The 26,917-nt window shown below is 40.2% G+C and overlaps 2 protein-coding genes across 5 annotated transcripts; one reads left to right on the forward strand and one right to left on the reverse strand.

Annotated features, from left to right (window-relative positions):
* Positions 1–1,229: 1,229 nt before the first annotated feature.
* On the forward strand, positions 1,230–5,884 carry kmt5aa (lysine methyltransferase 5Aa; the record flags this gene model as incomplete). Its single annotated transcript, XM_083906859.1, has 7 exons — positions 1,230–1,238; positions 2,586–2,730; positions 2,854–3,118; positions 3,694–3,781; positions 4,514–4,573; positions 4,751–4,941; positions 5,674–5,884. 7 exons carry the CDS (start codon positions 1,230–1,232, stop codon positions 5,882–5,884), a joined length of 969 nt encoding a protein of 322 aa, XP_083762985.1.
* Positions 5,885–15,230: 9,346 nt separating this feature from the next.
* On the reverse strand, positions 15,231–25,767 carry rilpl1 (Rab interacting lysosomal protein-like 1; the record flags this gene model as incomplete). Of its 4 annotated transcripts, XM_083887990.1 has the most annotated exons (10): positions 25,259–25,767; positions 23,336–23,483; positions 22,782–22,900; positions 22,432–22,677; positions 21,387–21,581; positions 19,767–19,817; positions 19,522–19,676; positions 18,331–18,423; positions 17,864–17,951; positions 15,672–15,754 (listed from the first exon to the last, which is right to left on the reverse strand). In XM_083887990.1, exons 1-10 carry the CDS (start codon positions 25,544–25,546, stop codon positions 15,749–15,751), a joined length of 1,389 nt encoding a protein of 462 aa, XP_083744116.1. In that variant the 5' UTR covers positions 25,547–25,767. The 4 variants fall into 4 exon arrangements, with proteins under 4 accessions (XP_083744115.1, XP_083744117.1, XP_083744116.1 ...); XM_083887989.1 differs by lacking the exon at positions 17,864–17,951 and having other exon boundaries at positions 15,231–15,754; XM_083887991.1 differs by lacking the exons at positions 17,864–17,951; positions 19,767–19,817; positions 21,387–21,581 and having other exon boundaries at positions 15,231–15,754.
* Positions 25,768–26,917: the final 1,150 nt, after the last annotated feature.

The following is a 26,917-nucleotide window of genomic DNA, read 5'->3' on the forward strand; positions in this document are numbered from 1 at the left end:
TATGATGCAAAATGAATGTATTAATATAAAAAAACAGACATTTATTTTCAATTACATAAGTAATAGTGTGGACAACTGTAATTCAAATTTGTGCCAGGAGCCGTTTCGGCCACTGCCATTCGTAATTATGACCAAAATGCCTTATTATTACTGTTATAAAAACATTGCTAGCAAACATACAGTATAGTATATTATATCACTGAACTGGCAGCTGTGCCTCAAAAGTTGTGGGTTAATTTCCCAGCTATATGCTGATGTGTCCTTGGGCAAGACCCTGACAAGGCCTTGTCACCCAGTGAACTGTGGTTAAATAGATATTTACTCTTTTTCAGACCATTTTCTATAAACATTAGAGATGGTTGTGCATGCAAATCTCCATTGATTGGCAGTTTCTGGAATACTCAGACTTGCTACGCCAACCATACTACACTTAAAATACCTTAAGCATTAAGTTTTATTCAATGGACATGAGTGTAGATAGATACTCCCATCACTTTATGGTTTTTTTCATGCATCACTGAAAAGAAAAGAAAAGAAAAGGTTGACAAACTATTTAAAAATGACTTCAGTTGGTAACACTCACATTAATTCAACTCATTCAAACTAAACTTATATGAATAAAATGCCATATAACTATAAAGTTTGAATTAATTAATTCATCTGACTGAGTTATTGTATATTTTGGAAAGAAATAAACAACCTCTTCAACAGTTTGTAGAACAGGCTGAGGAGTATATAGGAGTTAATGTTCATATAGTATAAAATAAAAGCCATTAAATCATGCTAAAATCATTTGTGTGGACAATATTGCTCATATTTGTTGTAGTGGTTGTGTTTAAAAAAATAAAATACAATAAAGTTAAACATGTAAAACTCTTGGACTGTTCAGTTATATTTGTAAATGTTTTTGTTTTGTTGAGGTTAATTTATTGAGGTCAAAAAGAGCATACATGCAGTATCGCTGTCGACCGACAGAGGGCGACATTCCCTCGCGGCTTCGCTTTTATTTCCATGTAGAAAAATGGCGGAACGGAGCTGCGGAGGCTGCATAGTCTGAACGACTGGAGGTTTTTTGACACCATTAGCTCGAAAAAAAAGTCCAGCAGGTTTGGACAACAACACTGCCGTGTAGCAGGACGAGCCTCACCTCGGAATAGACTGAATTTTCATTGACTATTTCCCCCGTAAACGAGCCACCGGAGCCCAGTGAGGAGCGACGAAAACAAGTCATGAACGGGGTAAGTTTGCCTGCTTGTTAGGGCATCACCTCCCTGTCAAACATCGGCTAAGTAGCTCCAAAGAAATACACTTTACTCCACAGTGAGAGCGGAGTGTCGGTTTGCTGGGGGTACGGAGCAGAAAATAACATTACAATTTCCACACGTATAAAGTGTTTTAAGTATAAAGTGGCCACAAATGAGCTTCATTGAGTAGTGCTTTGCTAACATTAGCCAGTAATGAGGGTTTCATATGCTTCTCTGCTGAGCAACTAACAACACAAACACGTTGTTTTCTGACATTACATGGAGCAAACAGTTGCTCAGGTTTGTCTCTGATGGACGGGTTGTGGTTTATAAGCATTTGTAAGTGTGTTCTTTAATTCGGCTAATAAAAAGAAGAGTTAAGTAAGGGCCTGTGTCCTGTGACTTGGTTTTAAATGGACTGACGGGAGAGTGGGTGTGGAGGCAGCGTGAACCCTCGTCACAGCCCCTCCCACCACCACTCATGGAAAATACAGGAGATGAGTACGTGTTGTGTTTTGTCTTCATCGTCACGAATGTTTTACGCACAACAAACTCGAGGCCCGGGGGCCAGATGTGGCCCGCCACATTATTTTATGCGGCCCCGCGAGTGATTAATTGGTCTTAAAAATTTGTTAAAATAGTAGGGATGTGAATCTTTGGGTGTCGATTGTTGATTCCGATTCTTGGGGTCACGATTCTCGATTCATATGATTCTCGATTCAAAAATGGATACAATGCATAGTGTGTTAAGGCAAATTATGGCATCAAAACAATGCAGTTTGTATAAGATAATGTAATCACATAAAGGCAAACTTAAAACAAAAGTTAACATTTATTCATTCAAAACAAATAAAAACTTACTTACTGTACAAAAAATTACTGTCTTAGGCTAGCTGCCTTTTTCTCCCAGAAGTTACAAAAATAAACTGTACAAATAACACAAACTGGTGTTTTGTGTGGTTTTTCAAAATAGAAATGTAAGTTGTTTTTTTTCTCTCAAAAATCGTTTGAAAGTTTATGAATCGATTCAGAATCGTTGATGATTAGAATAGATTTCAAGAGTATGTTGCGTACCCCAGCTTTAAAACTGTGCTATGTATCTTTAGGTGCCCATTCAAGCTCAAAACCCGTACAACTTAACGCATTGTAAACACTTTGTAACCCAGCTAATGCTTGTATTTCACAACAAACACCACAAATGCTGTAAGCTTGTTCAGGTCCAAAAACAGAAAAACAAACTCTTCCACTGGCAATAGAAAGGAGTCAGTTGCCGTTTTAGTGTAATTTTTTTTTTTGCATAAAAGCGATATATAATAATTTTCTTCTCTCTGCGTTTCACAGGATATTGTATGCAATTCAGTCACTATCTTAAACCACAACAAATCCACACAACCAGGTCAGGATGAAGTGACGATCAAGCTGACACAGGAAGGGAGGTGCCCTCCAGTCGTCTCGCAGCAAAATGATGCCCAGAGGCAGGGAGAAGGTACGTTTGTTTGCTCTGGCCGATCTCCAGCTCAAAAGAGAGTGGTTTCCAGTGTGAATTCATGCCACGTCTTATATCGCTATATTCTTTATTAGCATTTAGCCAATTTCTCATCCTTGCCAGGTCGCAGAACAAATACCACTACCACCACTACGCCAAAAGACTCAAAGAGCCCGTGTTCGCCCTGCTGGTCAGATGAACAACAGCCGTCACCTCCGCAGCTCTACTGCCCTCAGACCTGCCTACGTTCACCGACCGAGCCCTCCCTGCCACTCAGCAACGGCCGCTGTCACAGCCTCCTCCTCACCGGCAACAGCAGCACTCTTCACCGCCACCAGAGGAGAAAAATGCGGCCCAAGGTTGAGGGAAAGAAAACGGCTCAAAGAATGTACGCAGGTTCCCATGACTTGTGCAATTTTGTGTCACAATCTCATGACCCTGACACTAGCATTTCTGCAGAAAAATATACCAAAATATGATGAGACTAACGTAATACATTTTGTCAAGTAGTGCACTTGTGTAGTGGCAAAATGTTTCCATCTCCATTTAAACCCATATTTCTATTCAATCCTAAGATAATGGACCATTTGATTTTGCTGGTGTCATCCACTTTACTGTCTGCTCTTTAACTTCCAGGGAAAACCCCTATAATAACATCAGCGTAAGGAAGTAAAGTTTATTATTCAGTCCTACTTGTTGTTAGCTAACTTTTTATTGAGTGCATTTGCCACTGATGGATCGCGACTACACATCTGCTGCTGAAGCTCTCACCGTAAAACACAAACATACAGGAGAACCAAAGACAAAAATAATCCCTTATCAAACTGGGTCTGGTAGATTAGTTGGATTACCTGACTACATACAGTCAATTTGTTTATTGCCATGATGGCACATAAAGAAACCACATTAGTGTTTAAAAGTTGTTGTTGACAGACTTTGTTGTGTTCTCTTTTTCCACTAAAGTGCAGCTGGGAAGAATTCCCAAAACCGAAAAGTTACTGATTATTATCCAATCAGACGAAGCTCAAGGAAAAGTGAAACGGCTCTAAAGGTAAGAAGGAACTTGTTTGGTTATTTGTCACAGCCTTTTGCACGCATTGGAAAAGCTGTTATTGTATTGGCCTGAATGTATTTCCTGTTGTTGCATGATAAGGAACATAAAAGGCTAACATAATACAAACACTGGCATGGCTAACAGTCACGACAGCTAGCTACGCCAATGCTAATCGAAAAATTTGTGTTTTGCTTGATGAGGTTGCACAGTGGTTTGTATTACGTTAGCCCTACGCTAATTCTAATCGTAGCCTCGCTAGCTTATCTTTGGAAACGGGTTCGCCAAGTTGGCTGCAAAGTAGTAGCATGCTAATGCAAAAATAAATAAGTGCTTGCGCATTGGTGAATGGACACCGACTTCGTTGTTTCAGTATAACAGCATGACACACACAGACACAACTTGCTTTATAGATGATAGATAGATAGATGTTACATCTTTGCTACAAAGCCTGCGATAGGCTGAGCACAAAGTAAGAGCCTCATTTACAGGCCCGATGGTCACTGTAGAGGCCAACCTTTGCTTAAATTGAGTTAATTGGAAGTTGGGTAAAATGTTGTGAAATGAATCGGTAGAAGTGTGTGTGAACCCTGCCCTATAGATGCTTTGTGAAGTGAAGTTTACCAGGGATATAATAATGCGTTATTACCCTGAAGTGTGTGCAAGTAGGTGAGACGTAGAGACAGAAACTGTGAGCTAGTTTTTTCCTGTAATATCATTTCATGTTCACAGTGCGAAGAAAAGAAGCAGATAGACGACCTGATCACAAACGGAATAGAGGAAGGAATGGAGGTACTGTACTCTGCTCTTTCTGCTTTCAGAGTTCTATTCAAGAAACTATCAGTGATGCAGGTATAGCAATCGGTCGTCATCCTGACTGTTGCAACCTCAATGTCCCCTTTTACATTATTATTTAAAGCGACAGGCACAAGAGCGATGCATGTTTTTTTTTTTGTTTTTTTTTTAAAGGTGCAGCATATAGAAGGAAAGGGGAGAGCAGTGTTTGCCACACGGTGTTTCCAGAAAGGCGAGTATGTGGTGGAATACTACGGAGACCTGCTGGAGATCACTGATGCCAAAAAGAGGGAGGCTGAATATGCTCAAAACCCTTCCACAGGCTGCTACATGTACTACTTCCAGTACCTCTGCAAAACTTACTGGTATGATAAAACACTACTTTTTTTAAATTTTATTTTATCATTACCACAATATATAAGTGTGGACATTTAGTAGATTTAGTTGACAATATCTTAGTTTATAAAGGATTTACAGCTTACTTTTTAGACCAATAGTGACCTGTAAATAAAATTAAATGGGTTTTAATCATTTGGTATCTAAGATATCTCAAATGGCACCGATGGTGCCAAACTGTGCCAAACGAGAGAACACCGAGACATCTCTTCACTAAAACCTCTATCATTTTACTCTGCTTCACTTCAGAAGCATCCGACTTTGCACAGCTCAAGTCCACATGTTGTTACATGACCTCCATGCGTTTTTTAAGCTCCTACTGCACATTTTAAAGGTGGTGTTTACTTTAAAATGCAATATTTTTTAGGTGAGAGAAAAAAATCCTTCATGTATGCTGTGTTCCATGTGCATTTACTCTCACACAGTGACATCTACAGTGAATCAAAAGTGTTATCTTTATTTTGATACCAAGATAAACCACATAGAACTTGTAACTGCAGAGATTTACTCTATTTAGTTTGGGCATGTCATTTTCGAGCAGGGACTCCAAAAAGAGGGTCAGGGAAGAAGAGAAGACAATTTCTGTCTTTTAGAGCTGATTGTACATGATCCAAATCACTATATCAACAATGCCACATTTCATAAAAAATTGAGTGTCCTGCTGTACCTAACCTTGTGTGGGTTTTTTTGTTTCTCGACAGCGTGGATGCCACAAAAGAGTCAGGTCGAATGGGTCGGCTAATAAACCACAGTAAAATCGGAAACTGCCAAACCAAACTCCACGACATCAACAGCGTTCCTCACCTCATCCTCGTCGCCTCTCGAGACATCGACAAGGGCGAGGAGCTGCTGTACGACTACGGAGACCGCAGCAAAGCCTCCATCGCAGCTCACCCGTGGCTCAAGTACTGACTGAGGGGACCTCAATAACAAACAAACAAACAAACAAACAGGGAAACATTCAGTAACTTTTGTGTTTCTCATCCTGCTAGTGTACAAAATGCCTTCGAAACAGAACGTGTACCCCCTTTTCTTCCATTTTGAAAGGAGCTGGATGGGTTTAGTAGCTGTTAATGGAAGTGGGGGTTTGATGGCGTACTGATCATGTTTGGACTGAGGGCAGGTGACATCTCTACTTTTATTTATACATGTACATGAAGCGTTATAGTTGTTTTGCAGCACATTTATTTTGTACATTTTTGTAATTCCTATAGACCAATGCTTCTCCAGCGTGTAGGTGGTCATCAAGGCTCTGCTTTTTTATACTGCTTTTTTCTTAATTCATGGTTAGATAATTAGCAATACTTCTATTCATGGCCCCAGAGAGAGACTTTGGATATAATGCGAATTACAACCCCCCCCCCCTCTTTTTTTTTTTTAAAACACACTTTTGTCAGAGTAGGATTTAATTCCAGCCATTAAACTCACCCGGGTCGACCATTACCGTTTAGTGAGAGTGTAACAGTTTATCACACTCCTGATATTCAAGAGGCAGTTTTGGTACTAACACTATTTGTCACAGGGTTAGAGTATTACAATTTTTTTAAAAGTGTGAAATAATTGTTCAAGGGACTTAACACAGGAATGATTTCATGCCTTTTTATGACACTTTTATCACTATAAAGTACCGGCACGGTACGGCTCAACCATGCAGTTTGGCTAGTTTTCCATTAAACGTGGGCGAAGTCATCACAGCACGGCTGCATGAAACTGCAGTGACACCATTTTATACGCGACACACACAAACTAGTGACTTGTAAAGCATTAATTTTAATTCAGTTAATAGTTCAGTACTTCCTGCATGACCGGAGCACAGACGTCTGACGGCTCAACGCTCATGCTAGCGGATTTCGGCAGTGCTGTCGCTAAATACACCAGACTCCTCTGATCAAATGTTGCGATTTTAGACATTTCCTTGCTAAATGTTCAAGATTAACGCATGTCTTCAGGATTTTAATTCTTTTAAACTGGTCTACATTTCGGCATTGTTTGGTTTGTTTCAATGCCAGTCTGTCGACGGCGCATATAGCATAGACTCAGCTAGCTTGAAACTTCGCCAGAGCAGGTACTAAAAATGAGTAGTAGGTACTATCGCTTATGGAAAAGCAAAAAAGTGTTGCGTCGTGCCGGAGTTGGGTCGCGGAAAAGCACCATTTGTCTTAAGCATGTAGTATTTTTTTAAAATATATTTTATATTTAAGCTGCATATTCATGGTGGCCCAGAAGACTCAACACACCATACATATTTGAATTATGTCAAGTGCAGGTAGTTTTTATGATTTCCTTAAAGGCAAATGTTTATGACAGTTTGTTATTATGAATTAACGATACAGTGAATTTCTGCAGCTTATACCGACTATCCAGTCCGTGTGCTAATGTTTTTAAATTCACTTGTATACAGATTTTTCAGTTGGTCACAGTCTCTGTATGACTGTGCTGTGTAAATATATTTATTTTCTTGTGAGGGCCGAGTTGAAGAGAGGTGTGACGGTTCAGTTCAGTTTGAATTTATTTTTCGGAGAATAATTTACAGAAACGCACAACCTTCCTGTCGTGTTTGTGGCCGAGTTGGGAAATGAGAAGCTAAAGAGCAGATGAACAATACAAGCTTGCGTGTTGTCCCTTTTGGCTAAACACAGAACGAATAACCAATGTGATGTAAACTTAACCTAAATTGCTATGACCAGATAAATTGAATAGGAAAAAATATGCTCACCTGCAGGTCTGATGAATTAACTATTTTTTTTAACTTTAAAAATTGAAAATAACCTGGGAGTGTTGTTGCAGCCACAGTACAGTGTCATTTTCTAAGCTTCAGAGTTGAACTCCTCAGTGTTATTGTTGTGGTTGCAGTGGTATTGACATTGCGTCTGCTGACAAAATGGCTTCCAGCAGTGACCGAGGGAACAACAGCCACTTTTAGCCACTTAACAATAATAAAATCAACACCTTCCCTTCTGCTTTATCTCATTGCTGGACAAAATTTTACAGCTGGTTATTGACGTTTGTCAGTCACCCTTAGGGGCCTGTGCATACTCTCTTCTTGTGGAATATGTACAGGCCTCAAGTCCTGCACCAAATCCCATAGAAAGAAACAGTGTTTTTAGCTAGTGTGAACACATGGTGTTTGCTGGTCTGCTTTTGTAAATGTTGACAGAGGATTTTAAACAGCAAAGTCATAAGATAACACATTTGAAGAGCTAGGCTAACAATTTTATCCTGCTTTTCCAGTCTTAATGCTAAGCTAGCTTACTTGTTTCCTGGTTGTTTCATATTTTTTCTCATTTAATTCTCCACATTAAACTTCAGTTTCCAGTCAGAAAAGGCTTAACATAGGCATAGGTGTTAATATGTGAGCGCAAGGTCAAAACTCTCACATTTTTGTTTTCTTTTATTGTCAGAAAACACCTCCCAAATCGGCTAAAGTGAAATCACTAAATGTTGCTAACTGTGGACAGAGCTAGGCTAACATTTTATCCCGCCTTTTCCAGTCTTTATGCTAAGCTAGCTTACTTGTTTCCTGGTGGTTGTAACGTATTTCATATTTTTCTCACTCAATTCTCCACAACAAAGCATAATAATGTCATATTATTCCTGTGAAAAGTAACGGGCCAAAGCTAAACCACATGTGACTCTTGAATAACACAAAGTACATCTATCTAATACGTGGCACATGTACGTAGCCATGTGTGCGATAAACTGTTCCACTCCCCTCTCTTTGCTGCGTAATCAATGTTTTCATTCTGTTCACGCAGATATTTCATTTAAATAATGTATTTATTTTATTTGTAATTTCCTTTTATTTAACAGCTGAACTGCCAACAGGTCACTTTTTATACTTTGTATTTAGTAGCCTTTTCACCTTTGTTTATCTGTATGTAGCCAGGTGTATCCAATAGCTCTCTCATACTTTCTTTAAAAGGGTTTTACTTGATTTATTTCATTTTTCCAAAAATCACTGAACATTTTTTGCTTGAAAAAATCATTGATATCAATGAAATAGGGAAAAAAATGTCCATCAACTAATGACCTAATTAATTGACAGTAATAATACAGAATCTTAGTGTTATTAACAGTATTCTACCTTGAATAGTCTTGCTACTCTGAATATATAAGGAAAATGGTGACAAACTGGGTGAATTCACATGTGGTGGTGTATTTAGTATTTGAGGTTATAGGGCAGCAATGGAGTTTTATTACACACATAAACACAGACTCAAATCATTGCTAATAGTGGTCTTTTCATGGGGTTTGTTTTGTAAAAACCTGTATAATATTCCACATCACTTTTTGATTTTATTTTCTGCCTTCCCTTAGTGAACACATGATGTGAATCTTCACTTTTTCTTGCAGGATGACAATGTGATTTATTATTATTGTTGTTGTGATTATTTTGGGGTGTGATTCTGAGACTTTAAGATAGTGAAGTGCTTTCTTACAGAGAGTGGGTGACGCAATCATTTCGAAATTTCTGTTTATTTTGTAGCAGCGTTCGTTTCAAATCTATGCTAACGCGACCAAACGAACGATCGGACACGAAATGGCGACGACGACTCACAAATCTTCAGACGGCTATTGAATTTGAAGTATTCTTTTCATGTTATTGTGATGTCGGAAACACCGATTCTGACCTTTCATCTCAACACTTCCTCTGTCACCTCCAACCGTAGCATCGCGTGAATACGTGTGAAATGTTTTCGTACGAGCCTTTCTTTAACAAACGTGACATTTTTCTTAACGTAGAACTAATGCAATAATAACTGGGAGGCCAAACTGACCTGTTGGCCATTTTAGGATGTAATAAATAGATCTTTGCTGTTGTAGCGTTGAATAAATCTTAATGCTGGGGTTTAGGCATCAATGAATAAAGATGTATTATGCAAATGAACAGGCATGAGTGGTTTGTTCTCGTGTTCATATCAATCATATGTCCCATATTTGATCATCTATTTTAGAGGGAATTTAGATAGAATTTAGAGCTGAACCTGAACCTCAGGAAAATTTCCCCATAGACTTCCATTGAAATTGAGTTGGGTTTTTTTGCAACTAGTGGTATTGCCCCCTGGTGGCTATTGCTATAATGAACATTTGTTTGTTGAGACACCCAGCAAAACACAAGCGAAAAAAATTGGATAAAATAATGGAATTGTGAAAAACCAACGCAAAATGGCTCACTGGAGCCCCCATAGGTCAAACGCCTATGGAGCGGGCCGAAATGTAGTCGCGCCGAATTTCGCGAAATTCGGTGAGAACATTGTCCGGTCCAAGACGAACAAAAAAATCGTCTTGACACCATGACCTCAACTCAACCGGAAGTCGGCCATCTTGGATTTAGCGTCCAACTTGCCGTCCTTGGAACTTTGGCCGATTCAAAAGGGGCGTGGCCACGGCAGCCATTGGAATTTGGGCGATTTCCAAAGGCTCGCCACGAAACACGAAGTGCGCTAGAAATTTGCATACATTGACCAATCGGCGTGAAAATTCATAGGTGACACGAGACCCCGCCCCTGAACGTGTCTATGAACGCGAAATTGACCCAAACGCGACGTCGGCCATCTTGTTAATTATAAAATTTGGGATTACGACAACATTTTTGTTGACTTTTCCAGCATCTTAAGAATTACTGTCACAGCTGTGATAAACCCAGCTAGTAACCAGGGCAGACTCTGCTTTAGACACATATTATATTTAATTACTCGTATAACCACTTTTTCATAAGCATCAAAATAAACGATGAGTGCAACTTACAGGAGCAGAGGTCGGTCTCATCCATGCGGACGTGGTGTGTGGTTTATGTCGCGTGACAAGGTGGAAACGAGCCTCAATCAGTGATAGAGGGATAAGACACACCCACAGAGTGATGTATGCAGTGGGAGGAGCATTATCGCGGTTTTAATTCGTCAGTGAGATTTTCCAAACGTACTGATCTATAGCCATTATATAAAATAAATAGCTTGTACATGATAAAAATGTCAAAATTCCATCTTATATGTCCATCTGAATGTAATGGAACTCTAATTAATGTCATTGGAAACACCTATCACGCCCAGAATTATCCATATTATATCATATCAAATTTTTTTATATATATTATATATACCTTCGCAAGCCATTTTGTTCTGATAATGTTTATTTTGTGATACGAATGTATATATTTCCTCTATTTTCTGGTTATTTCTGAAGAAAGAGACACCAATAACCCGTCATCATCACATAAAACGATAAATGACGGCAGATAAATAAGAAAACAAACATGTTGAAGAGGAAACATTTCAACAAAAGCCAGTTTATTTAATAAAGCACTGATCAATTCATCACATCTTATCATATTTAAATACACATTTGAATTGGGTCGGTAGAAGACCGCAAGGAAACACACGAGCGATGTGATCAACACTGACTTCAATAAACCTGGCATCATATACTGTATGGAAAACAAATGTCGCCTTGTTTTGACCAAATTTCCCTTTAAATATTTACATGAATTGAAATTCTTCAGTTCCCTTTGATGATTACGGAGCGCGAGAGGCGACGTCTGTGGAGCCAGGCATTTATCACACGTTGTGTTTTTTTTTGTTTTTTTTTTAAAAACAACTCTATTGACAATTCAATTGTCACACAGTAAGAAATAAACATTATGGGTTAACCGTTGAGACAAAAGTGGTGGATTTTTAACCTTGCTATGAACGGCTGGCTGTGACGCAGCACTCAGGGACCGTCGACAAATGAATTGCCCACGTTCAATAGCTTCACCATAACCATAAAAAATAAAATAAAAATAATTTAGATAATGTAGTGCCTATTAGACTTGTGTAGACTTATTTCCTGTGTCTATTTGCTAAAATCATGACCATAGTGGACCCTAAAAAAAACCCACTCATATCACCCCCCCCCTTGTAAATGAATATGGAAGTGTATTAGGGCCACATGTAAAATAATATAATATAATAATATAATATGATATAATATAATATAATATAATAATAAATAAATAAATAATACAGCATCTATTCTGAGATTTTTTTAAAAGTCAGAATTCATGCCGTTTTATTCTTTCTTTAAAAAAAAATTCCACATATGGCACTAATACTCTTCCATAGATGAAGACAAAGTGCCACTAGTATTTTTTTTTTTTCATAAAAAAACACACACCTGGGTTTAGTGTGAATGCGAGCTACGAATGCACAAGCACCGACCACTGATTAGCAGTTTTAAAAAACGCGTAACTCCAACTTCAGCTTTGTCTCTTTTAACCAGTTCTACATCAGACGACTGGAGCCTCTCAAAAAGTCTTCTTAAAATAAATACAACTCTATAATACAAAGGTAAAATTCTGCTTCACAGACACAATGTGCACGAGGAGCAGGGACATTATTGCTTCTCACAGGATGAACATTTTGTGCTAATGTCATGGTTATTTTTGAGTCAAACATACACACACACTGACAGTATGGAAGCCCATTAATGTCAGAAACTGAAGATATAATAGAAAGAAATATTGTGCTAAGACCAAAACATGTAAAAAAAGAAATGTCAGTTACTAAGTTAAGATTTATGAGGTAATTTTAAAAACAGTTAAAATGCCACCAAATCAAAGAATTACAGTAAACATACTATTACTGTTTTCATTTAAATGTGTCAGTTTCATAATATGACAGTTAAGTTATATAGAGAAATTCTTATTAAACTCATTTTTAAATGTATTTGTAGAAATAAAGAAAATTATAATACTGCTGTAGTTGTTGTTATTTACCTGCTCCTACACCTGAGCCACACCCTCTTTCTGACTACTTCATAAAACTAAAAATTACTCTGTGGCCCTAATACCTATTCCGTGTAATGCTAAGTGAATTGAGGAATATTCAGCTGCAAGATGTTTTACACACTGTACCTTTAATACAGTGTTTCTCAACCCCGGTCCTCAGGGAACACTGCCCTGCCATGTTTTAGATGTTGCCCTGCTCCAAAAACACCTGATTCAAATAAATCGTCAACTCTGCAGAAGCCTAAAAAGAAACGTTTGTGTTTAAAAAAAGAAAAAAAGTTTGTTCAAGGTTCAACTTTTGTCAATTAAAAAAAAAAAATTCTAAAAAAAAAATTCTATTTAAATTTTCAATTTTTCTTTTAATGTTTCAACTTTTGTCTCTTTTTTAAAATTAATGTTTCAACTTTTGTAAAAAAAAAAAAAAAAAAAATTGATTGTTTCAACTTTTATCAATTTTTTTTAATTAATGTTTCAACCTTTGTAAAAAAAAAAAACAAAAAAAAAAACATTAAAAAATTGAATGTTTCAACTTGCGTCATTTTTTTTTTCAAAAATTGAATGTTTCATGTGAATCAGGTGTTTTTGGAGCAACATCTAAAACATGGCAGGGCAGTGTTCTCTGAGCACCAGGGTTGGGAAACACTGCTTTAATACACTTTTTTTCAAGTACAACCTATAATTACTTCTCATCTTATTAGCATTAAAGTCACATTTTTTTTTCGAAAAGGTTTCCCACTTTAGCTTCATGTGTTGTCATTGTTTTGACTTTAGATTCAAAAAGTTCTTAAATGTGAATATATGTTCTGGTTTCTTTGCTCCGCAGAAATCATTTAAAACGGATACAATTTGGGTTTGTGGACAAAAACCAAGACATTTGAAAACATCATCATTTCCAGGTTTAAGAAACACAGATTTTACGGACCAAACAGTGCATTAGTGCGTTAGTCAACATTGTTACACAATAATAATTAAATAAGATAAAATAATGAATGATGAACATACTATGAAACTACAAAAAAGAAAGGTCATACATTTGACAAACTGTCAAACTTAAAATGTCCAAATTTAGACAAAATCATTTAAAAAACAATCACAATTAAGCTATGTTTTTTTTTTTTTTAAATGGCAGAATGGGCTTCCATAGTTACCGTATGTTGCATTGCTTGATTCATTTTATTGCAAGGCACCGTATGAATAAAATTTGTGGAGCTGGCATCGGTTAAACTGAATGCTGGTGACAGACCTTTCACTAATAAGGTTTCTAGACATGGCGGAACAATTAAAGCTGCGATCAGCGATCTTCTCTCCAACTTCCTTTCTTTCTGGGATAGATTATAGAAGGCCCTGGTATACGTCTGCGCGCGTTGTGTGTCGAACACATCGCGGACCCTGGTATAGTCGCGCGTCAGGGTCCTGCAGTATCTGACCTCGCCATCGGGTGGCGGTACAAGTCTGGACGCCGGGAATAGGACGCACTCCTACCGAAGAAGAAGAGAACGATGCCGGTTTGAGCGGATTAATCAGCGGAAAGGTTCGGATGACTGTCCTTAGCGACTACTTCTTTTATTCTTGATTTTTATTACTTGTTGAGAATGCGCCGTCTATACTCTTAGAAATAAGGGTTCCAAAAGGGTTCTTCTACAAGGGCTGAGGTTCTACCTGGAACCATTTGCTTCTGAAAAACCCTTTTCCCAAAGAAAGGGTTTTTCAAGGGTTCTTGGTAACACTAATGGTTCCAGTAAGAACCATTTTGATCCAGAGAACCCTTTAAAACCCCTTTCCTGAATAAAGGGTTTTAAAAGGGTTCTTGGTGGAACCCTCCAAAAGGGTTCCAGGTGGAACCTTTATAAAAAAGGTTCTACCTGGAGCCAAAAAGGCTTCTCCTATAAGGACAAGCCGAAGAACCTCATATGGTTCTACTTAGCACTTTTATTTCTAAGAGTGTAGACACACCCAAAGTGCTCTTTGAACGTATACCAGGGCCTTTACTGTCAGCACCAATATTGATCTACACATTTCATTGACAGCAGCTTTAATGGGACACAAGTGTTGCTCTTATTTTGAAAAATAATCTTCTATAATCTTAAGAGTGAGGGGGGAAATATAATATAAACAATAATCTCATCTTTTATCTGCAGCTTTGCCTTTGATTCCCATTGGGACTGGGATAAAAAAAAAAGAAAAGTGAATCCCTTTAAATGTCAACCCCATTTTCTACACTCTTAGAAATTAAAGTGCTAAGTAGAACCATATAAGGTTCTTCGGCTTGTCCTCATATGAATACCCTTTTTTGGCTCCAAGAACCCTTTTAAACCCCTTTATTCAGGAAAGGGGTTTTAAAGGGTTCTCTGGATCAAAATGGTTCTTACTGGAACCATTAGTGTTACCAAGAACCCTTGAAAAACCTTTTTCAAGAAGCAAATGGTTCCAGGTAGAACCTCAGCCCTTGTAGAAGGACACTTTTGGAACCCTTATTTCTAAGAGTGTACTCAAAGTAGTGTATTAAGACACAATATTTATTGCACACTTTTGTGTCCCGCATCTTAACCACAATTAACAACGACGTTCCCGCTCTCTGTTTTTCCTCAACTTGAGTTGACGTTCTCCTCTCCTCTGTCTACTCGTATGTTTTCTCTAAAAACCTCCAGGCAATAAAATATATTCTGCCATTTTTTAAAGTCTTCATTAATCATGAACTGGGCTCGACAGCGTTTAAACGAACATTTGATTAAAAATGAGTTTTTCACCCTTTCTTGCAGTCGCTCGTCTCCTCTCACGGTGTTTCAGCTGCAGCTGTGAGTCACGGTGGAGGCTCTAGAAAGATGATCGGGGAGTGTGTTAAGAGTTTGTTGTTGTTGTTGTTGTTGTTGTCGTCGAGTTTCTACATGTGCTGCAGCGCCTCCTGGGCTTGTTCCGTGTACACGTCCTCCTTCCTCGCCCATGAGCCGAAGCTGTCGTCGAACTGCACGCCGCGCTGCTGCGACGTCCGCTGTTTGTCGCGCGAGAAGAAGCTAAACCTGCGACGGGAGAGTTGAGAGAAGACAGAGAGGTCAAGTCTTTAGTGGATAATAAAGATTATGTGAAGCAGTGTTGAGAGTAAGTACTTTGACACGTTTTTGGTTGGCAGAAATTAATCACCCCAGAAAATCGTCAGTAATGAATAATAACATTAAATGAATCAGAAATACACTCTATACATTGTTAATGTGGTAAACGACTATTCTAGCTGCAAACGTCTGGTTTTTAATGGAATATGTACATAGGTGTATAGAGGCCCATTTCCAGTGTTCTAACGGTACAATGTGTTTGCTAATCGCGTTAAAAGGCTATTGGATGATTAGAAAACCCTTGTGCAATGATGTTAGCACAGCTGAAAAAAGTTTTGCTGGTTCTTTGACGAAACGGCAAAATGATTATTTGGAATAAAAGTCATTATTTCTAATCTTGTCAATGTCTTGTTTATATTTTCTCTTCTTTTTGCAACTCTTTTGATGAAAAACACAACAAAAATTGTATAGGTCAGAGTAGTAAAAGTAGCGACCAGTAAAGCTGGTGTAACTGAACACATCTGTCAAGCAATACTATCAGACTTGACTGAGGGAGCGTTTGTGTGTATACAGCAGCCGTGCAGAGTTCAAACTGCTGAATGAGCAGGAGAATTCACTTCTGATACTTTTCGTGTGTCTTTTTTTTTCTGCGTTTGCGGTTCGTCTCGCTTTATTAGCGCGACGTTTCTGTCGCCTCCGTCTGCAGATAATGAAACATTTTCGAAGAAAGTCACCAGACGTGAAGCTTAAAAGTCTTAATCAGCATCGTGAGAACTCATTGACCATGTTTATCCGAGTCTGCGTAAACTCAGATTATTTCTAAGAATTACATACTACAGCTTTAAAATCTTTTGTCTTTTGTAAATGACAAACGGCTCGATCAGCTAAAGCACTAAATTCCACAGGATTATTTTTGTCAGTTGAAGGTGCAGGTACAGAGGTGAACAGGTGGTGATTACTGAGGTCAGTGACTACGATATATTAATTCTGACTGGCTGATGTTTATGATCCACAGTCGTCGTCCAGGTGGAGGAGGACGACAACAAGACAACCCCACAATCAGCCAATCAGAATGAAGGAAGGGGAGAGAGGAGGGCTCCAGGTGATACAGTGCAGTTCAGCTCAACGTGATCTGACAATCAATCAATCCAATCAAACCAGTCGTGAGATTCAGAAAGTCTTCCACCTCTAGTCTGCAGGCTAGAGGTTTTCCCCTAGCATCGCAAGTAACGTACGTTTCCATGACGACAAATTAACCTACCAAAGTGTGTCTGGCCACTGCACATCGGAGCGGATCTGTCATTTTGATAGCCTTCACAACATTTTCACAGTGAAAACACAAAAGTGTGACATACTGAATTAACCCTTTCACAACAAAGCCTCAAAATGTCCTTTTTTTGTTGTTGCTTATTTTAACCATAAACGCGCCATGCGTTAACGCACGTTAATGCATGACGTGCTTCCATGACGACTGACACGTGTGAAGTCGCGTTTACATGCCGCGACACCGGAGTCAAGGCACCGTTTACCAGTTAGCTCCGTTAGCTCCTTTTAGCGCCGTTAGCGCACCCACAGTTGAACCGGAGCGGTCTGTTTATTAAACGAAAAGAGCAGCGCTACAAATAACCAGCGTACCTGTGTACTAGCGTTACTTTACAACAATCCGGAGTCGCGTAAACATGACGTCACGTGCCTCTTTTTTCCGGTCAGTCGTCATGGAAACGCGCCGTGCGCTAACGTTGACGCCGTTAACCGCCGCTATCGCGTTAGTGCGCCCGGCACTAGTTAAAATAGTGTATTCACAATTTAAGATTCCTTTCTGATGACAAAGACTTCCTGCAACGGCGCAAGTGAAATTACCGTAATAACCACACGTTGGCTTTGGCGTGCGACTTCTCAGCTTTGAGAAACCGTCGGAATTTATGCGACGGCACAAACCGTTGTGCAATTACGGTAATGCAAAGGGTTGAACTGAACTGTACCACTTGATGGAAAAGGGGCTAAAGGGCAGGCAGCGCATGCAGTTAGCGGAGACAAGCGACAGACTCTGAAGCAAAAGCGTAAAGTATAAAGTCATACAAGCGATGAGAGACGTCTGATTGGCTGTAAAGTGGGGTCATCTGGGATCAAACCAGCCGCCACCATTGGCATAATGGCTGTGAAGATCCTGTTACACACACACACACACAAGAACACACACACACACATACATACAAACAGATGGGAAGACAATACACAGAGAAGGGGGAGGAGACAAGCACCATGTCAACCTTTAAACCTCCGTTTGACTTCATGTAAGGCTCCCAAACAAGAATGGAAACAAGAGAAGACGTCATGCAAGAGTGTAAACAGAGACATAACACACACAGGTTCACTTTGCAGCTTATTAGCTGAATGTGTTGTGTATCATGCGCTCAGCATTAAACATGCACAGAGAACAGAGGCTGAGAGAAAAATGTTTCCTCAATGAACGCTGAAAATGAGTCAGCATTCACCTTTACTCTATTCATGCAAAGCTACCATTCGAGAGAGTGAGTGACACATACAGGCGTTTGATCCCCGACTCTGGTTGGGCAGACGACTGGGAGCGGGTCCTCGGTTCAGGCGAGGGAGTGACACTCTCGTCCTCCGTCTCGTCACTGCAGAGACAGAGCATCACAAACATCACCACCGTCATCGGAATGAGATATTTGTTCATATGAACCAATATTAAAAGGGGCATATTATACCCTGTTTCTCCAAGTTAACCTAGTTCCCTGGTGTCCTAATGAACATGTCTGTGACATGCTTTGGTCAAAATACCATAAGGATGAAGCACCACAGCAGTTCAATCACCCTGTCAAAACAGCCCTGTTCAGAACACTCCGTTTAGTAGTATCTCTTTAGGTCCACCTTAAATGTCCACCTTAAAAAACGAAACTTAAAGGTGCATTATGTAATAAATCTAAAGCAACTGGCCATAAAATCCTCCTAATATGTCACAGAGACTCAGGAATAATGTTCATATAACAAACTGAACTCACCAACAACAACAGTACAGACAAAATATTTGCATTAAAAAAAATATTTTGCAGACTGCAAATCATGTTTATGTTTTGAAATCACGTTTTGGCATGTGGCGCCACCTACCGCCGTCTACCAATCATTGCAGTCAGTAGAGTCTCAGCTGCCGAGCAACAAGGGGTTGCCAGTTACGTCAGAAAATGAAACCTAAAAGGTATTTTGAATTTGAGTGTAGTAACCGTTTTTGGCCACATTCCTACATATGGCACCTTTAATGGCATCAGTCACAGATGCTACTGGGAGCTAACAGCAGTTAGCATTTGGAAAAAGTGATCATTTGCAGGCTCATATATAACATAAACACAGATAAATCCTCTGAGGCTGGAAGTTTGTGTAGAACTCTGTGCTGCACTGTGGAGCCAAGAATAGAACTTTTTGCAGTCTTCCGGTTTTCGGATACCGCTGCCCTCGCCAGGACTCTCTCGCGTGTTCTACGGACAAAACGGAGCTCCGCGAGAGAACAATTCCAGGAATTTAGCGCATTGTGACGTCCCAGTGAGCGCGGAAGTCAACATCGCGTGTTTTATCTCCTGTACTTAGACTGAGGAGGACCACAAAAACATGAGTCATCTTTTTTCACACTTTTCCGACTGAATATAAGGGTTTAAATGATTAAAAAATTGATTTTGCATAATATGTCACCTGTGTCTTCTGCCTCCTAACGTCTACTTTACCTTTTATAGTAAGCCAGCTCCTCCTGCAGCAGGAAGACTTTGGCCTTGAGCTCATTCCTCTCATGGAGGACATCCCTCAGCTCCTGCAGCGTGAACCGCGGTCGACACGGGTCCTTCAGGTCCAGACCTCCTGCCTCCTCCTCACACAGCGCCTCCTGCAAAGAGAAAGAGGAAGGTGCGTCACACCAGAGAAATCGAAGCCCGAGGAAGGGAAGGACGGGAGGAAAGGAAGGAAGCGAGGATACCTTTGTAAAATATTGGAACACAGCAGGCATGTCCTCATCGCACATCGCCTCCTGGTGGCAAACGTTGAACTCTAAGTCAGACTTGCAGTCTTGTTCCAATAAATGTGTTAAGTCACTCCTTCACTTCAGCCTCTAAACTTAACCTGAAACCTTTTGGATTTATTTTTCACAAACACCATGCAGCTCACTCAAGACACTCATGCACCGAGCAAAACAAAACACACCAAGATTCTTATATTTCCATGTGCAACTGAAAACACAATTAGTCAAAAACAGAAGTAGATTTTTGGCATTATTATATAATCAACATTGGACGATTATCATTTAATGAATCAGGCTGACATTAAATACTTCTGTTCTCAAATACTTGATAAATGCAAATGCATTTCAACTCCATAACTTATTACGTAATAATGCAACTCTAACCCTAACCCTGCAAATCATGTTTTGGCATGTGGCACCACCTACTGCCGTCAGTAGAGTCTCAGCTGCCGAGCAACCACGGGTTGCCAGTTAAGTCTGAGCTACAATGGCGGAGAAAACAAAACCTAAACGACCTTGGTATTTTGAATTTGAGTGTAGTAACCATTTTTGGCCACATTCTTACATATGGCGCCTTTAAGATTAGCATACTTTTTTGTTCTTTTGGGGGTTTTTTTTTTTTTTTTAGAGGTAGTCGCTAATTAATAAAAGATAAAAAATAAAAGAAGTATTCGCTAAGGACAGTCATCCGAGCCTCAACCTGGCAACCCTCGAACCGCCTGACACCCCGACGACGCTGATTAATCCGCTCAAACCAGATGTGTCCGAGGGAGTAGTAGCATCGTTTTCTTCTTCTTTGGTAGGAGTGCGTCCTATTCCCGTTGTCCAAACCCGTTGTACCGCCACCCGGTGGCGAAGTCAGATACTACAGGACCCTGACGTACGATACCATATACCAGCATCCGCGATGTGCGATGCACAATGCTCGCAGATGTATACCAGGGCCTTAAATCTATCTGTCCTTTCTAACCCAGAAAGACTGGGTGTAGGAATGACAGAGCCTCAGTGTTATTTCCAAAATGTTTATTTAAGTCAAGCCATTTTGTGTATTTTTGTTATTATTACATTTATATTTTACCAGATAGAGGTGAAAAAAAGAAAATTGGCTGAACGTGATGTCCAAAACACATCGATATCATACATATAAAACACGACCGTGTTTATTTGATTTTGTTCATTAGACTCCATAATGCATCATTGAATGATCAAGGGTAAACCAGTTTCAGGACTTTAAATCTCCATTCTTGTTGTGTGTGTTTCAGGATTAAACCATGTGACAGGAAAAACAGTACCGTCAGAGACCGAGCTTCCACACTCATCTATATTTAGAAGAGCTCATCGGTGCGTTCATCCACAACGTGTCACCCAGTTGGCCGGAGAGCGACAAAAATCCACCGACACTCAGCGTTAGCTCACACACAAACAAACACCCATGCACTCCTCATGGGTAAGACACATGTTAGTCCACTAGCTTCTATATTTGCTCCCATCTACAGTGACGCTCTTCTTGTGGCGGCCGTGCAGGTTTGTCTTTGTTAGACTCATCAGGACAATCACGCCAACCCACTTCTGCATTACCCAAAGCAACGCTGCCTCATCCTCATCCTCAGCCTCCTCATCCTCGTCCTCTTCCTCGTGTCCCTCTGGGCTGAGGGAACCAGGCAGAGGCAGCGGCTGGGCGAGGTCGACCCCACCAGACGTCACCTCTGAGAGGTCAGGTGTGTGCGACCGGCCCGCTGCCGCCGCTGTTACCACGGCAGCACCTTTACCATGCTGGTGGGATAAAAGACAGTTTATCACCTGTTCACGGGGCCTCAGAGACTGTGCGTGTTTCATCTAACTGACTCGAAATGCACATGGAACCCAGCTTGTGCTGGGCGCGTTAACGGCGGTTAACAGCGTCAACGTTAGCGCACGTTAAAGCATGACGTGTTTCCATGACCACTGACTGGAAAAAAAGACCTGTGTTGTGATGTAACGCTAAACTTTAAAAACAGAGGCACACATACACAGTACACAGGTACGCTGGTTATTTGTAGCACTGCTCTTTTCGTTTAATAAACACAGCGCTCCAGTTCGACTGTAGGCGCGCTAACCGGCGCTAAATGAGCTAATGCAGCTAACGGAGTTAACTGGTAAACAGTGCCCGGACTCCGGTGTCGCAACACGTAAACATGACGTCACACGCGTCTTTTTCTGGTCAGTCGTCATGGAAACGCGTCGAGCGTTAACCGAGCGCCCAGCACTAAACCCAGCGTAAATGAAGGATTTTTTTTCCCCTCTCGCCTAAAAAAATTGCATTTTAAAGCAAATATCACCTTTAAAATATGCAGTAGGAGCTTAAAAAGGTAACAACATGTGGACATGAGCTGTGCAAAGTCTGATGCTGCTGAAGTGAAGCAGAGTAAAATGACAGAGGTTTTAGTAAAGATAGACATCTCCAATAAAGCCAATAATATATTGTATTCCCAACGGTCGAATACCTGTTGAATCCTTAGATTAAATGTGTTGGGGTTTCTTCATCATGAAAGTCCCTAAATATGACAATAATGACTAGAATAAATCTAATCTAAACTAATTCCATCATTACATGTCAGATTATTTTTAGTGTGTACCGCGTTACCTTTGCAGGTGAGGGTGGCAGAGGTGAGGGCTCCTCAGAATTCTGGCTGGGCTGTTCCCCTTGAAGTCGCTCCCTTAAGCGCACCACTTCCTGCCGCAGGGCGCCCACTTCCTGGCCCTGTGCCTGAGCGCCGGCTTCCAGTTCCACCTTCTGTTCGATGAGCGCTTTCCCCTGAGCCTCCACCACGGAGATCTTGTGACGCAGGTCATGGTTGATCTTCATGAGGCGAGACTGCTGCTGCTGGAGCTGCAGAGACGGGCGGACAAGGAGAATATTTAGTTAGTTTTTTGTGAATTGACAGAGGGCTTTTTAAAAAACAAAACCAGCGAAGCCCCTTTCTGTCGCCTTACCGCTTCGATGTCCTCGTTTTTCAGCGTGAGCTCGCGGTCCTTGGCTCTGATCTCGTCTCTCTGCTTGTCCACCACCTCTTTGAGCTTCTTCATCACCTGCCGCTCTCTCTCTGACATACCTGAACGCCACAGCGAGAAGAGGCGACAACATAATTCAGTTGAAGTGTCCTAGCACTAGTGGGGGAATCGATTTATTCAATGTTATTGAATAGTTAGCCTGACAGGCGCCATTCTGAGTCTTCCTATTCTATTAACTTAACCGACAGATCATAAAATTAATCTCCTTGTCAGTCCAAAGAATGTACAAGGCTGATTTCTTCCATAGTTTTGGAGTTGTTGACGTATTCTTCTGTGTAGAAAAGTCATGTTTTATGTAAACGCAATGACGCCGAGTGAGTGGAGCAGGTGCACTCATACACTGAGAGCGTTCTCTCCACAGTGCATCAGAGAAACTGTGCAGCCTCTGTGTGAAACGAGTGAGACTGACTCACACAGTCAGACACAGACAGAAAGCCTTCTTTGTGTGAGTGTGTTCTGTGCAGACGTCCTCTCACCCTCATGCCTCTGCAGGTCCTCCTCACTCATGGGGTCTTTGATGGACATGTTGGTGAGCAGGGTTTTGTTCTCGTCCTGCAGCTGAGCGATCTGCGAGAGCAGATCCTGAGCTTCTCCTCTCCACACATCCTCCACCAGCTCCAGCTCCTACACACACATACACACATATATATATACAGTATATTATATCAGTGGTGAACTTGAACACGTGTTTGCTGCGTAAGTAAAAACCCAGTGTAACTTAAATGCTTGACTGGATAATGATCAAAGGTTTTTTTATGTATCAACAGAGCTTGCATGTCTGAAATAGCTGCACAAGGTGTTCCACATTTTTATGTTCAAAGAAGCTAAAAGCAGCTCCTCTACTGGTTTTGTTGGCCACTTTAGGTAATGTAAAAAAAAAGGGGAAAAAAAGTGTTTTTACTGGCTGATCAGCGCGTCTGTTACCACAAGGTGGCAGCAGCAGCAGGAAGTTCTTGTGGACTGCATGTGTTTACATTCTCTTGCAACTTGAAGCTGCTCATCTAAGCTCAGTATGTGTGGAATAATACTCAAACGCTGTATATTCTGCACAAGCGGTGATATTTACCAGGGACTTTGAATGCACCATGTTAGCTGCTCCTCTTAGCTCAACATGCAGCATTACTTTCACTAGCTCTCATGCACTAGAGTTAGAAGAATATTGGACTAATAATACTGCTTGAAATGTGGACAAATCAATCACTGTACTAATCATCAATATTAACTTATTTGTGAAAAACAACTGTGAGAATAATTATTTTAGTAATTTAATTCAAACCTACGTGGTTTGACGCATATAATTTGTCTCAGTCATTTCTGTATCAGAGATAATAATGAGGAAGTTCAGCTGCAGTATTTTCTATCTATTATATAAAAAGAACTCTGGACCTAGAAATAAAAATGATGCTCAGTCTGAGAGGAAACATGGTCCACAGTCGTGTCACAGTCATGAGACATAGTTAATGTGTGACTGTGTTCACACTGTGTGTCATCGCCACGAGGAGCTGACATGAACTTTTATAAACAGCAGCAGTGGTAGTGGCAGTGATAGTAGTGGGCAGATTCATTGCTGCAGCTCCTTCACTCGATCATTTCCATGTCTGCAACCATTCCATTACACGGCTTCTGTGCCGCATGTCAGGAGGAGATACTTATGGTGGCCCTGAGGTGCAAAACATAAAACCCAAAAAGCAAAAACACAAACGCAAATTACATACGCAAAACAAAAAACGCAAAATCACAAAAACGCAAAAACATAAATACAAATCACAAAACACAAACATAAAACACAAACACAAAAGCAGAAAACAAAAACATTAACTAAGTTTGTGTTTTGAGATTTGCGTTTTTGTGATTTGTGTTTTTGTGATTTGTGTTTTTGTGATTTGCGTTTTTGTGATTTGCGTTTCTTTATTTTTGCGTTTCTTTATTTGTGTTTATGTGATTTGCGTTTGTGTGATTTGCGTTTGTGTGATTTGCGTTTTTGTTTTGCGTTTGTTATTTGCGTTTCTGTTATTTGCGTTTTTGTGATTTGCGTTTGTGTTTTGCGTTTGTTATTTGCGAGTGTGTTTTTGTGATTTGTGTTTTTGTGATTTGTGTTTTTGTGATTTACGTTTTTGTGATTTGCGTTTTTGTGTTTTGCGTTTGTGTTTTTGGAGCAGGGTAACATCTAAAACATGACATGGCAGGACAGTGTTCCCTGAGGACCAGGGTTGGGAAACATTGCCTTAGGAAGAGATGTTTGGTAAAAGAAATGTAAATGAGTTGTATTATTTGTATTTTAATGTCTTACCTAACACATCTAAAATGTTTTCACATCAAGAAGTGTCACAAAAAACAGACAATGTGTACAAACAGTCGCACTGCGCATCAAGTTCCCCTTAAGTTGCCGAAACTCTCACCTTCCTGTGCTTCTTCTCTTTCTCCATCCGGTCCATCCTCTCCAGCCGCAGCTTGTCCAGCTCCAGCCGCAGCTCCTCGGTGTCCGGGCTGATGCTGTTGCGGCTCACCATCACCTCGAGGATCTCCAGCACCCGCACCACTTTGGGCATGAGCCTGGACAGAGCCTCGCAGCCATACTGGTCTATGATCCGCTCGAACTCCTGACCCACCACCGCCGCGATGTCGTACACGTCCATCACCGTGAGGTCAGCCACATTCTTCTCCAGCGCCGAGCCGGACTCCTCCATGTCAGGGTGTCACGGCCCTGCTCGGTTTCCCCTCGAACCGCAAACTTCCTTCCGCCGGACCGAACAGTGCCGCTAAGTTACCCCCGCAGCTGTGTACTTTCGAAATTAAACGTCGTACAAACACACGGTGACGCCGCACAAACACAACAACTGCCGCCCGTCTGTGACTGACGCTGCGGTACAAGTTTCACTTTGATTTATTCCGAGTAAACATCGTCCGAGTCCCATCGCTGTCCTGTCCTCACTGCGCCACTTCAGCTTCGACTACTCCAAAATAAAACAACGCACTTCCGGCGACACCTTTCACAATTAAACAACTTAGACTGAGAATATGGAGGACGAGACCTGACATATCAATAAATACATATATAAATAATGCATAAATAAATGATTTATATTTATTTCTACATTTCTGTATTTATTTATGTTTTTATTTATTTATTCCTGTATATATTTATTTATTGACATGTCAGGTCTCGTCCTCCATATGAGAAATATACCACCAAGCCATTTCTGTGTAACTTGTCAACAATGGGCCTTATTTATCACTGACATAGTATGTATTCATTTATTTTGAAAGGTAAACACCTTTGGTAAACACAAGTCCACAAGATCAATTCACACACCATTTGAGACAATACTGACTTCGAGAGAGAGATCGATCTTACTTACTAAAAAGTTGTACCACCAGATTTCAGGATTCAATTTAAAATACTCTTTATCAATTAAATCAGGGGTCTCTTATTTTGAAGGAGGAAAAAAAGATCTCCACTCCTGCTGTTCCGTTCTAATCTCGCCTTTTCTGACTTGACCACAGTAGTCGCCACTGGCTGCTTCCATGGTGGTGTGAGTTTGCACTTTGTGTTGCGCATGACACGAATAACAGACAGACGAGGTCGCTGTCGCATTACTTATAAATAATATAACGTTGCTGATATCACATGTAATGACATCTCAAGTGTCGATTACCATCAATGTTTAGTTGATTACATAGATGATGAATCTGTAACTGGAGCTTAGATGTAATTCATCACTTATAATACTGTATCATATGGAGCCCCAGACATGACAATAAAATTGAGTTGTCCCCACGAAATAGGTAAAACATGTGCACGAAATACTAATTTGTTTGCACAACATACTAATTCGTTCTCACCAAATACTAATTAGTTCGCACAAAATAGTAATTTGTTCCCAGGAAATGCTCATTCATTCCCACAAAATACTAATTTACTAATAAGTTCACACAAAATAGTAATTAATTCCCACAAAATATTAATTTGTTCCCACAAATTAGTAATTTGTTCGCACAAAATAGTAATTAGTTCCCACAAAATACTAATTAGTTCCCACAAAATACTAATTAGTTCC

The sequence above is a fragment of the Microchirus variegatus genome (genome assembly GCF_963457635.1).
Source record: "Microchirus variegatus genome assembly, chromosome: 1".
NCBI lineage: Eukaryota > Metazoa > Chordata > Actinopteri > Pleuronectiformes > Soleidae > Microchirus > Microchirus variegatus.